At 41.1% G+C, this 14,944-nt stretch overlaps 1 protein-coding gene across 1 annotated transcript in view; it reads left to right on the forward strand.

Moving 5' to 3' along the window:
- LOC109830730 (farnesyl pyrophosphate synthase 1-like) overlaps positions 1-8,912 on the forward strand; it is a gene marked incomplete at its 5' end in the record, with an annotated part of 24,866 nt that extends 15,954 nt beyond the window's left edge. The window contains 5 exon segments of the mRNA XM_020398098.1: positions 5,950-6,045; positions 6,127-6,171; positions 6,317-6,406; positions 6,491-6,562; positions 8,517-8,912. Coding sequence (XP_020253687.1) covers positions 5,950-6,045; positions 6,127-6,171; positions 6,317-6,406; positions 6,491-6,562; positions 8,517-8,645 — 432 coding nt within the window.

Raw genomic sequence — 14,944 nt, forward strand, 5'->3', positions numbered from 1 at the left:
AGATGTACGCACCTTAGTGTGTGTGGTTATATATACATACATATATTGAGATATTTACATGAGATCATTATTGTTTTTAAATTCACTTGTTATTATAATTGAAATTCCGATCAAAATTTGAGCTTCTTTATTTGTGTTGATTATTATAAATTGGAGGCTACTTGTTTTTTGAACTAGACACCTAGTTAACCCTTTAAAATTATAGTTTTGAACTTGGGTACGAGCTGAAATAAACCCAACCTATGTCCAGTGCGATTCAAGAAATGGATGTGAATTGTAGGATATACGACCAAGAAGTCACTGACAAGTGCTTGAAATTAAAACATATATCTTAGGAGTTTTCATAAAGTTTGGGTATGGATGAGTGTCTGGTTCGGTCTTTGCTTCATGATAGAAGTACCTAGGTTGCATAGATAACCATTATTGAGTTATTTAGATACTAAGTGAATTAGTCAATGTTGTAAGGACCTAGTTGTAAGAATGCATTAATATAAAAGAGGGGTTTCTCAATGAGAGAAACTAACCCTAATATTTTTCCCAAACTCTTCATGGTATCAGAGCCATGTGGCGGCTCATCTACCTCCTCCTTCGAGCTCTGACGACGCTGCCATTTCCCAGTTTCTGATCGAGCTCTTTCTTCCTAATTTTCGAGCTAAGGCTTTCCTCAAACCCAGCATCATCGCTGAAGTAGAGAGAGAAGGGAATCGTTGAACTCACCTCGCTGAACTCGACGACCTGACTGTGCGCCGTCAACGTCACGAGTGACGACGCTGTCCTAGGTGGGGACTGACCGCCGTCAACGATGCCTTGGTGCAGCCGTCGAGTTCTCGCTGCTGCTGACGGAGTCGCCCTCGCCTAGGGTTCTGTAGCCTCGGATCTGATCGAGGATTGGTGGACGGAGGATCTGGCGCGGATTTTCCAGTCACAGTACCAGCACGAGAGAGACTTGGAGACTTGGCCAGTACGAAGAGGGAGGAGGTTCTGTTGTCTGGCGTGGGTTTGGAGGAGACAGTTGTTTCTCCGATCACAGAGATTTTTTGGGCTTTCGAGGGGTTTTTTTCCCTTTTAAATTGCTTTCTTGGTTACTGTTGCTGAAAGAGAGGGGGAGAGAAAGAGGACCAGGGATTAAAAGAGGGGGTTTGTGATTAAGTAGTTTGATTAAAAGATCTATTTGGTTCTTAATTTGTAATAGATTATTTAGGTTTCCTCGACAAGTCAGTCCTAGAACTGATGAGAGAAGAGCTGATATCTCACTTTGTTGAGATATCTTGCTTTTGGTTCTTGTTTCCTTGGTGAAACGAGAATTCTTATTGATCTATCTCTCTTGTTGTGCTGTCGAAGTGTTGCCGAAATTTTTTCGTTGCGCACCGCAAAAATACAAGTTGGATCGATGACGAAGACTGAAAAAAATCCGATGGAGGAGATCATCAAGAAGTTGAATAACCTGAGGGTATTTCAGAACGAGAAGGAGATCAGCGCTATAGTCCAAGGAGAGAGGACTGTACAGGAGTACGCTACAGAGCTGGAGCACTTGTGGCTCGATCACGATCACTTCTCGTCCCTAGCGAGCTGTAAGGACCCGGAGTGCAAGGAGCGCGAGGCCTCTTTGCAGAAGAGGACCATGTTGTTTCTTCGAGGTTTGGCTCCAGCGTATGAGCAGAGGACGGCATTGCTACTAACCCAGACGAAGATCCCACCATTGGAGAAGGCAGTCTCGGCTATGATACAGGAGGAGAGTCGTATCAGGCTACAGTCTGGGATAGGTGGACTTACAGGGAAGAAGTCTGCACTGATGGTATCCAACCCGGATAACACTGGATTCAGAGGGGAGACTAGGCAGTGCTTCAACTGCGAAGAGGTAGGGCATCTGAGACAGATGTGCCCTAAGCCACTCATGGAAAGGAACTGGGGTGAACGTAGTCAGACTGGTGGCTGTGCAGGTCGAGGAGGTAGGGGGCGTGTAGGCTAAGGAGTTGCTCACCTAACTGTGACTGATGAGTCTCAGACTACTGCTGGGATGACTGGAGCTGAAATAACAGAGATGGAGGAACTACGTCTGTTCAAGCTTCAGGCTGAGAGGTCGAAGGGCAAGGGACAAGTCACCCAGGATCTAGCTACCACTACATGCTTTGGTAACTTTATTGGTTATGCTCATGCGAACAAAGGTACACAGGTTCAGGCACTTGCATCCACTAAAACTCATGTTGATTGGATCATAGACTCAGGTGCATCTAGGCATGTCACAGGAACATCTAGTGAGTTTGCATTATATTATCCGAGTAAGCATATGCATCCTGAGACAGTTCAGACTGCTGATGGGACATCCCAACCCATCAGGGGTACTGGCTCGGTCCATTGCACTTCATCTGTTACCTTGTCATCAGTATTGCATGTTCCTTCGTTTCCAGTTAACTTACTCTCAGTTAGCTCTCTCATTGATCAATTAAATTGCACCGTGTTATTTGATCGAGATTTGTGTGTCTTTCAAGAGAAGGAAACAGGGAGGAGGATTGGGACTGGCATCAGACGTGATGGTCTTTGGTATTTGGACAGGGAGACTGCAATGATTGCTGCTGCTGTTAGCGGAGGGCCAGAGGCAGAAGCGATGCTTCAACATTGCCGGTTAGGGCATTTATCTTTTGAGAGTTTAAATAGATTAGAACCTGAGTTAATGAAGAAAGTGGATAGAAAAGAGTTATTTTGTAATGCATGTGAACTTGGAAAACATACTCGTTCTACTTATAGAATGATTGGTCTTCGAAGTTGTGAACCATTTGCACTTGTCCATTCTGATGTTTGGGGACCATGTCCTACTACATCTATCAGTGGTTTTAGATGGTTTGTTACTTTCATTGATTGTTATTCACGTATGATCTGGATATACATGATGAAGCAGAAATCAGAGGTTTACAAATGTTTTTAAGATTTCTCGGCTTATGTGAAGACACAGTTTGGAGTGCAGGTGAAGATTCTTTGAACAGATAATGTGACTGAGTATGTCAATAAGGAGTTTACAGCTTTCATCTCTAATCAGGGAATTGTTCATCAAACCACCTGCCCAGACACCCCTGCTCAGAATGGGGTGGCTGAGCGTAAGAACATGCATCTACTGGAAGTGGCACGCTCATTGATATTGACAATGAATGTGCCTAAGTTTTTATGGAGTGAGGCTGTTATGACAGCAGCTTATTTGATCAACAGGATGCCGTCAAGAGTATTAGGGATGAAGACACCATGTGAGATGCTCTTGGGCTCGAATGTCTTTATTGTTCCACCAAGAGTGTTTGGATGCACATGTTATGTGAGAGATCACATGTTGATGGTGAGTAAACTGGATCCGCAAGCAGTTAAATGTATCTTTGTTGGCTACTCATCAAGTCAAAAAGGATACAAGTGTTGGTGTCCCACTGAAAGAAGGCTGTTTGTCAGTATGGATGTGACTTTTCGGGAGTTTGAACCTTTTTATGGAGAGAAGACGGAGTTGAGTTCCTTGTTTGGAGATGGCTCTACTAATGCTAGTAGAGAGGGGGAGAATGAGAATGAGAATGATATTGTGATCGGGATGATTCCATGTCCTCTTGAGTCACCGAGTAGTGATGGTACATCGCCGAGTAGTGGTGGTGACTTAGGAGTTGGTAGTCAAAGTCAGGGGGAGCTGAGAGTATACACGAGGAGACAGAAACAGCAGCATGAGCCGCCTCCTGTGCCTGTGTCAGTACCCACAAACGTTGATGACCCAAGTCCCTCCTCTCCAGTGCCTTGCTCTTCTCTTCCACCTGAGTCGATAGGTAACAATTCCTTCCCTGATATCTCTGATACTCCTGTCTTGCCCCGCAGAACCTCTAGAGTCAATGCTGGAAAACCTCCAGCTAAGTTTGGTAATTGGGATACTGATATTGCGAATTACATTTCATATGCATCCATTCCACCTGCATATAAGTCATTCATTGCATCGTTGCATTCAGTGCCTGTACCTAACAACTGGCAGGTAGCTAAGCAAGATCCTAGGTGGTTGAATGCCATGCATGAGGAACTCCAGGCCTTGCCAAACATACGGCATTGACTATGACGAGACATTTGCTCCAGTAGCAAAGATGAGTACTGTTAGAGTGTTGGTGTCATGTGCTGCCAACTTTAATTGGCCACTACATCAGCTAGATGTCAAGAATGCATTTTTGCATGGAGATCTTCAAGAGGAGGTATATATGAAGATTCCACCAGGATTCACTACTTCTCAAGTAGCTGGAAAGGTGTGCAAGTTGAAGAAGTCTTTGTATGGGTTAAAACAGTCTCCGAGGGCATGGTTTGATAGATTCAGGTTGGCAGTTTGTGGTATGGGGTACAAGCAGTGCAATGGTGATCATACTGTGTTTTACAGGCACTCCAAAACTCGTATCACTATCCTGGCGGTCTATGTTGATGATATTGTAATCACTGGAGATGACGCTGAGGAAATCCTACTGTTGAAGAAGAAATTGGGAGAGGAATTTGAAGTTAAAGATCTGAGGCAGTTGAAGTACTTTCTCGGAATTAAAATTGCAAGATCGCGAAAGGGTATAGTGCTTTCTCAGCGGAAGTATGCTCTGGATCTTCTCTCAGAGACAGGGATGTTGGGGTGCAGAGTTGCATCTACTCCTATTGAGCAGAATCATAAGATGAGTGCCGAGGGTGGGGACCCTGTGAGTAAAGAGCAATATCAAAGATTGGTTGGACGACTTATATATCTATGCCATACGAGACCTGATATTACTCATGCAGTGAGTGTGGTGAGTAGATATATGCATGATCCCAGAGAGCAGCATATGGAGGCAGTTCGCAGAATTCTTAGATATATTAAAGGAAGCCCAGGAAAGGGGTTATGGTTTAGGAGTTTTGGACATCTGAGAATTGAAGGCTATTGTGATGCTGATTGGGCGGGTTGTATGGATGATCGTAGATCCACTACAGGGTACTGTGTATTTGTTGGAGGCAATCTTGTATCTTGGCGTAGCAAGAAGCAAGATGTGGTGGCTAGATCTACAGCTGAGGCCGAGTACAGAGCTATGACAGTTAGTCTGTGCGAGTTGATGTGGGTAAAAAACATATTATCTGAGCTGCGCTTGTTTAGAAGAGACTCCTTACAACTTTGGTGTGACAACAAATCGGCGATTAATATTGCAAACAATCAAGTTCAGCATGATCGCACCAAACATGTGGAGATTGATCGGTTCTTTATCAAGGAGCAACTGAATAGAGGAGTTCTGACTTTGAGCTATGTGAAATCAGAAGAGCAGTTAGCTGATTGTTTAACAAAAGGATTAGGTTCTAGAGAGTATGATATCTTTTGTAACAAGATGGGGATGATTGATATCTATCGCCCATCTTGAGGGGGAGTGTTGAGTTATTTAGATACTAAGTGAATTAGTCAATGTTGTAAGGACCTAGTTGTAAGAATGCATTAATATAAAAGAGGGGTTTCTCAATGAGAGAAACTAACCCTAATATTTTTCCCAAACTCTTCAACCACAAATGACTATGTAGATGAAGATGATGAAGAAAAGAAACAACAGGTGTCTTCTTCGAGCAAGGAAGAAGCAGCAATGATTTTGTTGGGTAAAAGTTATCAGTGAATGACAGTGCTAATAGCAATTTCTTACTTCACAGATCAGTACCTACACTAAATATATAAGATTTCAAGTTAACACCAATATCAAGGTTATGTCAATTTTTCAAACTATAGTTTAAATTGGTTGTCCTTTATGTATAAATCTAAGATATTTTCTAATTTTGTATTGAATTTTTTTAATTTTCCGGAGCTCACCAGAATAGCTTAGTAACAAGTTTCAGTAACTAGTCTGTTTTTACCTTGTACCATATTTTTGTACTAACATCATGTGTTGGTTTTCACTTGTAATTGTAATTTTATTTCAGAAGAAACTTAAACAAAAGCCTAACCATCTTTTTCTCTAGGTTGCATGTGCTTTGGTGATGTCTGGTGAAAAATTGGACAACTTTGTTGAGGTGAAAAACATTCTTGTTGAAATGGGAACGTATTTCCAAGTTCAGGTGTGTTTTCTGATAATAGTAAAAAGTTAATGTTCCATAGTTAAGAGACTGTTTTAATAATGACTATAAGCCTTTTTTTAGGATGATTACCTAGATTGTTTTGGTGCTCCTGAAGTAATTGGTAAGGTAAATACGGACAAGCTTTCTTCCATTTTCTTATTTGAGCAAGAAGCATTACAGTATTTTTTTTCACAATGGCAATCTATGGTTTATTTGACCCTGAACCTTCTGATTTCTGTTAGTTTAATTTTGGAGTCCTATATGCTTTCAGATTGGGACCGATATTGAAGATTTTAAGTGCTCTTGGCTTATTGTACAAGCCCTTGAGCGCGCCAATGAAAACCAAATGAAACTTCTATCGGTGAGTATGGTTCCAGCCCACCATTTATAACTTTTTTGCTCTTGGAAGAACTATGATAAAAATTAATGTTAAATGTACTCCCAGGAGAATTATGGGAAGTCAGATCCCGCTTGTGTTACAAAAGTGAAAGCCGTTTATAATGACCTGAATCTGCAGGTATGATTAATATTCTACCTCGTGTAGTGTCTACAGTAACTTGAGTTTTCTAATCTTGACCTATGTAATATGTTCCTTGTTGCAAAGACTGTCTTAAGGGTATTGTTTACAGCCATATATGCAATCACATTTTCTTGATGATATTGCACTCCATCAAAACATTGATACATATTTAAGAGCTATCCGAGACACTGGGTTAAAGGTTATTATCAGACTATTACCAAATTGTTTGGACAGGACCTTACCATATTATTCAGACCGTGCTGTCCTTTGTTACCTATACACAACTCTCCTTGTACTGCTGGACTGGATTATGGTTAGAGTGATATTATCAGTTAGAGAGTCAAGTTATACGACCAGTAGCTGATGAATAGTCAAGTTCGTGTTTGCTTTGGCATAAATGAAGGAACACATAAATTATCTGTATGAAATGATCTTTTTCTATACTTATTGTCCTTATTCTGCTTATTTAGTGATGAGTTCGTCACTGCTCTAGATTTATACAAAATAGTGTTAGCTTACCAATGTGTCATGTCAGCAAGCAGCAAAATGTTAGTTCACACATCAGTTCGTAAATAATGTCGGAAGATTCAGAACCAAATAGGACAATGTTTGAGAATACAAATTCTTAAAGGTTTTAACCATTATAGCAAAAGTTTTGGTGAGGGCCCTTTTTCCTATTGCCAAAATGTGGATTTAGGCCGCAGCGTCAATTTTTAGAAAAATTGACTTAACTTTGTGGCTGGTGGGATTTGAACATGGGTTGCTCTGATACCATCTTAAAGTCTAACCATTACACAAAAACTCATAAGTTTCGGTTAGGATTGAGGGTTATTGTTTTATATTCTAAAACAAATAAATTTCCCCTACCCAACCCTTTGATTGCATTTCTACCCATGGGGCTGGTTGACTTCAATAATTTTGTTTTAAAGCTCTTACAAGGATGTAATTCTATGAGACGTGACGTATGAGCTACCAAAAGTGGACATAAATAAGTTATGCTTAGGCATTCTAAGCCCGTTCTCATCAACACACATGCCAGCACACACATAGATGTAGACGCGCACACACATACATATACAAAGTACATAGATACATGCACGCAACACGCACACATACATATACAAAGTACATAGATACATGCACACAACACACACACACAACACACATGTATGGAGAGAGACAAACACAAACATACAAAGATGCCAAATTTTAAAATTTAATTTCTAAATTGAAAATTTATACATTTAGATGTGATATACTGCACATCAGCTACTTATAAATATAAATGTCGGATGTGCTTTAACCATGCACCTTATACTGCTGAAATCAACATTTCAGATTATTCATAAAATCAAACTGACTTTTCATCCCTTGACACATGATTTAAAATAAAAAACTTGGAATTTCTATTTGTAGGTATTCCATGTGTATTATTACTCACATGCTGGTTTTCAAAGTGAAAATATAAATTTTAAATTTGGATTCATAGTACCCGTATCTGGAATATTATTAATAATAGACTTATTAGAGTTCAAGTTCTATCAGAAACCTGGATATAAGGGGGCTGATCTATGCCATTCTTGGGGGGTTGGAGGGGTAGTTTGGGGATTTTGCTTCCCCATTTAGTGCCTTAGAGCTCCCCACTCGCATGTGGGTAGTTCTGATTGGAGTTGAAATCTTAACAACAGTGTAGTTTTAACAAGATGACACTGGTGGATTGTTTTTTCCCGTGAAGTTTCAGACTCTGCAAATTGTTTATCGTGAAAGGTAGAAACTGCCTAGGTGTACTGGGACCTTCAACGAGGCATTTGCAATCAATTTTATTTGTGCTATCTATATTAACAAGTTGCTCCTTCTGAGTAGGATTATTTGCATCAAATCATGCTCTTAATTTTTTTTCTCAATTTATTTATTTATTTATTTAAATTTTATGCCTCTTTTCTCCTCATAGTCTGTGTTCGCGGAGTATGAGGCTGCAAGCTATGAACAACTGATCTCTTCCATTGAAGCTCAGCCCAGCAAAGCTGTTCAGGAGGTGTTGAAGTCTTTCTTGCACAAGATTTACAAGAGACAAAAGTGATCTGGCTCAGAAAAGATCAGTGGCAAGTTCTTCATCATGGGTTTGTACTTTTTTGTTGTCATTTTCTTGTTTCTCTTGATTTCTGTAGCAATGACACGTTTCTATCCCTGTGCTTTAATTTTTTTCACCATTATTCTGTATTAGATTAGATTGCCATGTGTTCTGTATGGGTGTTCTATTGTTGTGTTTTGGAGATTGCCAGTGTAATTGAACATCTTTGTACAACTTTTTATTCCAGTAATTCCCCACCTTTGTGAAACTTTTCAATTGAGTTGTTACTGCGCTCTCCAGTGATAATTGATTCGGGCAGAGTTTAAGTGGAAAATTTATGATATGGCTGGATGTTTATTAGAAGTTTGTTTCTATTTAGTACAGGATGAAGAAGAGTTTGAGGTGTCTTGAACTTGTATGATATCGGTCCATTCTGGTTGTACTATAGGATGAAGGAGAAGAGTTTGTGGTGTCTTCAACTTGTATGATATCAGTACATTGGGGATGTACTTTTCAAAATTATTTATTTGTTTATGTACGAAAACTCCTTTCACCATGAACTAGCAAAAAGATGTCTCAAGCAGCTTAGTAAGTGAATGAATCAAATCCATCACAATTCTTTGTTATCAGAATTATTTAGATGATTTGAGCAACTAGATAAATGAGCATGCACTACAACAAAAGTCATATAAAAGTGCCATTTTATTTGTAAAGGATTAAACAACAGTGATACAAAAGAAAAGTGTGGTAAATCATGACATATATTTGTGTCATTAGATATAAAATAAAATAAATTTGAAAAAGACTAATAGTCCTATATTGGTTGTTGGAGGATTTATTGATGGGCTTGAACAATAAGTTTAAGAACATACATGATAGTGTACAAGCCAACCAAACTCTAAGTTAATTGTGCTTTGGTGAGAGTAATCCTAGGATGTGTAACCTTCTGCGAAGTTATAGCGTTGAATGATAATACTCTTTATATTTCTATAGTCTAGACATAATTATGTGTCACCATTATTGACACATGTACTTGTCACGTATTTTTATGGCACATGTATGTGTCACCACTTTTGACACACATGTGTCAAGTTTTATGACATATGTATGCGTCATATTCTTATATGTGTAGAAAGATGTTTTCCGCACATGCTCTACCCTCGTTTGGCGTTCAAGCTTGTCCCTAGCGAGGTATGTGTAGAAAGATGTTTTCCGCACATGCTCTACCCTCGTTTGGCGTTCAAGCTTGTCCCTAGCGAGGCGGGCCGTTTGGTGTTTAGGCTCAACCTGCACCAGAGCACGGTCCTTATCTTGCACTCACGACGTGACTTTCTCAGATAGATGTCTCGCCCTCCTGTTGCTCTCTTGGAGCTTGCGCTTGAGCTTATCGATCTCAGAGGATTTTTAGGCATCCGAGGCTTTCTAACACTCGATCATTTGCTCCCACACCTCCATCTCTTGTCACCAGTTGCCCGACTCATCCTCCTTAGTCGATAGCTCCTTTGAGGGCTTCTTCAAGGTCGCCCCCATGTTAGCTAGCCTATCTTCCAACTCCCCTTGGATTTTGAGGTAGGAAGTTCAGATTTTCTCCATGCGAACAAAGAGTTCTCGTTCCATGAGTGCCCCGTGAACCAAGTAGCTTCGGAGGGCTTGATGGAGGATGACATTGGGAACTTACCCCAGAATCTCCACGTTACGAGGTAGCTAGACTGCTCCTCTGCTCTCATTTGGGCGATTAGGATCTAAGGACCGCCCCCTTGTATTGAGACTGCGGGTAGGCTGATGGCGATGCCCCAGAGAGGGCTCCCTAGTATATCGAGGGCCGGCACCTAAGGACCCAATCGGTAACATCCTCATCCTCTCCTAAGCTTCTCGTCGATTCGATGAGGATATGAATACGCTAAACCCTCCATATGAAAGGTCTCCTTTCCGATCGAATCTTTCCCCCGGTGGCGAGTCAACTCGGCTGGGTCGATAAGGGCTCCCTCCTCCTATGTATAGGCCTCGATTCCGACCCTAACCTCATGATCGGTCTCTTCCTCCTCTTCCCAAGCTGAAGATCCCGCATCCACATGGATGACTTTGGTCTCACCTGTCTCGACCGCCCTTCCAAGTCCTTGGCTATCGATCTTTAGAGGGGCCTTCTTCACCCTCTCAGCTCGAGCGGCCGTAGGCGCTGGTCTCGTTGGTCTGGCTGATATGTTGTCCACCTATGCACGAGCTTTTGCAGCCTCCTCAGGGGCCAAGTCCTAGCGAAGGCGCTTCACGAGCCTTGCCGACGGTCGTCCTTAAGGCTCAGCAAGCCAAGTTGTCGACACCCCAACAACTTCTTCTAGATGGATAGTTAGCTTGGCTGCCCTCTCATGATCCTTGGTTGAAGGAGGCTCAGAAGATATGCCAACCATTCACAAGATGGATTTTGTCATGTAGATGCTCCATCTTGCAAGATCAAGCGTAAGCCCTAATCTGATCCAGAGCCCTGCAACTACGCACTTGACAGTTTCCCCATCGTCAGGGCTTCCCTTACTATCTCAGGCCAATTAGAGTAGCATAGGTCTGAGTTGTCTCCCGAGACCCAAACGAATCTCTCCTTCTAGTCTTTATTTGAGACGGGAAGGTAGAGGATGACATTGAATTTGCCCACTGATTGGAAGTGGAAGTGGGCTTCTTTCTTGTGCACTTTGACACCAATCAAGTGGCCCAACATATTTAGGGATGGTTCGATCCCTTGCTAGCTGCAGATCACCACGAACCCCACCTGCATCGCGATAGCGTTCGGCTTCATCTGCATCGGCGACACCCCACGGCGGTGAACACGCGACGGAGGAAGGGGTGTAGAGGCAGACGCGTGTCGAACTCTAGGTGTTTTAAGTAGAGGAGAGCTTAAACTATCATCCTGATCATAGTCCGCTTGCGACCTCGTAGGTGCCGTCAGCTTATAACTATGGGGGATATCGTATTTCCTATGGAGGGATCTTAGTTAGGGCATCGTCACCTTAGAATGGATCTCTGTTAACATTTATTGTCTACATTGAGAACTGGGACCGCCATTCATACTATGGATTATTGTTGGAGAAGGTGTTCAGAGCACTTAGTAAACACGGATTCAGAGTTTTAAAAAAGCAGTAACCACTCCCTCACTACGATAGCCCTATTTATATGCAACTAGGCCTCTAACTCATAATCTCAATAGACGACCTGAACCCCAGCCAACGACCTAGATTAATTCTAGATTCGAAGTAGCCTTCCCTGAATCGAGATAAAGCATGCTCGCCTTAGATAGCCCGCAATCCTGCACGAAACATGAAGCGACGACAATTGAAAAGAATTCACTGACGTCAGCCACATCGCATCCAAAGAACTTTTCAGATCCCTTATTAATGCCCCTCATGACTCATCAAGAACTGTTATATTTCACTTAGACCTGACCTAGGCTGACTCCAAGTAAAAGGGGCCAACTGTTATAGTAATTCTAGTGCTGAAAACTAATCCCCAATTTATGGCAAACATGTGTCCCACATTATACGTAATCGAGCCAACACTTCAAAATAACCCAAGACCCAGCTCAGACGACTCGACATGTCGACATCTCGCGAGGGTGACTCAAATGGCGTTACCTGTCGACCCCTAGCTAGGTCGACTCCCTGATCGACCTACTCAAGAAACCACTCAACCGATATCCTGCGGAGACGACTTAAAGGGCGGTACTTCTCGACCATTGGACGAGTAAAAGGCGACAAATTCCTCAAGCCTTGAGCCCCTCCCCGCGCACTAACAACCAATCACACCACAATAAATGCCATTAAATACATTATGGACGTCATCATTCATCTGTCCCCAATAGTCTTTATGACACATTGGACCAGTCGGCACCGCACACCCCTAATCACATCATATTAAATACCGAGGGGACCTCTCATCCACTCGTCGGCCGACAACTGTAAAGTAAAGGCTAACGTGGCCACCATCTCATACTCAGCCGAAGTTACCATTTTACCCTTCTACGACCACTATAAATAGGGGTGCTATTTTGAATAATAAGATAACATCATTACCTCTACCAACGGTGTTTAAGAATTACAACAATTCATTTTACTTTTCCACTCAAGCAAATCACTAACTTAATCGTGGGAGGAGCAACCGGGGCATCTAACTCTGCCCTCTTACGATTTGCTAGTTGCTACTTTCGCATAGAAGAACAACCTACTCCAGAATCGGACATTTGGAGGGTTAGAAGACCTCCGTCAACTTAATCACTTCTTTCATTGACTGTTTGATATCAGCTATCAACAATTTGCTAAATACTATTAAACCTACCCTGATTCTATAAGATTATCATATAAATGTTATATTAGAACTTTTTGATAAAAAATTTCACTTTTACAAATATAAAATATTAACACACCACTTTTAATTAATATAGGATATATAAATGCTATAAAATATAACTAAAAATAAATAAGTACCAAGAAAGTGAAGCTACAAGGTATTTAAGTGCCATTTTGCTAAAATATTCGACCCATTGACCTAGGGGTGCTAAACCGTATCTGTATCGGAGGAAATATCCGTAACTGTATCCATCAGGATACATATATGGTTACTAAAATTTATAACTGATAGGATATAGTTACGGATATGGTTTTACAGTGAAATATCTGTCTTCGTATCTGAAATATCCGAATATATATTAGTCATACTCTTACGATAGTTTCAATTCTTAGATCATGGATTTGTGGTTAATTTTGATGATCAAGATGTCTAATCTTTGCTTTTCAGTTTTAATGAACATATTAACGACCTCTTTTGTATCACATGAACTATGTTTTTCTTGATACTATCTAGTTTTGTCATATTCGTTTTGTATCCGCATGCATATCCACATCTATATCCATAACCATATCCGATTTTAGCGGATATGGATATGATAAACATCATATCCAAGCCCAGACAGGATGCACCCCTGCCCGTCCAATCCGACGAGTCCTACCATTCAAGTGCTGGGCCCTGGAGCAAAATTCTCCACGTGGAATGATGACATCTATATACTATTACTAAAAACTCTTACCCTTCAAAATACCACTTGGCAATTTCTTCTTTTTTTAATCAAATTATTAAATTAAAAATCTATTAAAAAAACTAATCTGTGCAAATTCTCATTAATGGCTCCCCGCCTTTGCTTCCACAATTTTTTTTTTAAACTGAAAAAACTCCTCATTTCCTCAAAATCAATGGCTCTTCGATTTCTCCAATGCCGCTTCCGCTTCTGCTTGGAGCCTTCGATTTCTCCATTGCCGCTCTCTGTCTCTATTCATTAGTTCCCTATTTCTAGGGTTTTTTTAGCCCCCGCAGATCGAAGCTCGATCCCCCGCAGATGTCTTCGCTTTCGGCGTTCTCCTCTGGCTCCAGGGCTTCGGCCTCGGATCTCCTGCGGAGCTCGAGCAGTGGAGTGATCGGAGTGCCTCTTAAGATTTTGGGGGGATTAGGAGCAATGAGCGTTGGTTTGAGGAGGAGGATGGTGAATGTGATGGCCAAGATCGTGAAGAAGGGGAAGGTGAAGCACGAGTACCCATAGCCTCACGAGATCGAGCCCGGTCCCAATGTCAAGGGAGGGATCCTTAGCCCTTCGAGAAGCCTCTCATGGATCTGGAGAAGAAGATCATGGATGTGAGCGAATTTTTTTTTGTTACTCACGAACTTGAAAATATAGCTTAATTTTGGTCTCATGGTTTGTAAGTACAAAAGATGTTTGTTGAAACTGGACTAGACTTAGATCAGATCTTATATCTTGAGTCTAAGTATGAGCAGGTAAATTTTTATTTTTTAATTTTTTTAAAAATTCAAAGCTCACTTTTTAGCAATTAGGATGCTTTCTTTTTTAAGAAAATAATCGGTCTTCTGTTCCTAAACTATAACAACTCAGAAAATAAGGGAGATGTATTGAAACAGTTTCAGAAAATAAATGCAAGAGGAACATCATGTTCAATTGAAAAAGTTACTAAAGAATAATTTGTCCAGCATTGATAACAGAGGAGAGTCATCGCAGTTGCCCCAAGATTTTTTCTCGGAGCTTTTAATGGTATATTTGGCCCAATAAAGGTATTCACTAATTCTTTTACGTTGATGAAGTTGTCCTCTGTCCCTCTCAAGTTTTGTTTTCTAATTATGCTTTTGTTCAGGCATATGCCGTAGAAGTTTGTCGACCAGAGCATCAATCTATTGTACTGTCACTGGCATTAAGCATTCAATACTGACTTATGCAAGCCTTGGTGTATACACGACTTAATAGAAAATTCATACCTTAATCGTTC

The sequence above is a fragment of the Asparagus officinalis genome, chromosome 2 (assembly GCF_001876935.1).
Source record: "Asparagus officinalis chromosome 2, Aspof.V1, whole genome shotgun sequence".
In the NCBI taxonomy this organism is placed as follows: domain Eukaryota; kingdom Viridiplantae; phylum Streptophyta; class Magnoliopsida; order Asparagales; family Asparagaceae; genus Asparagus; species Asparagus officinalis.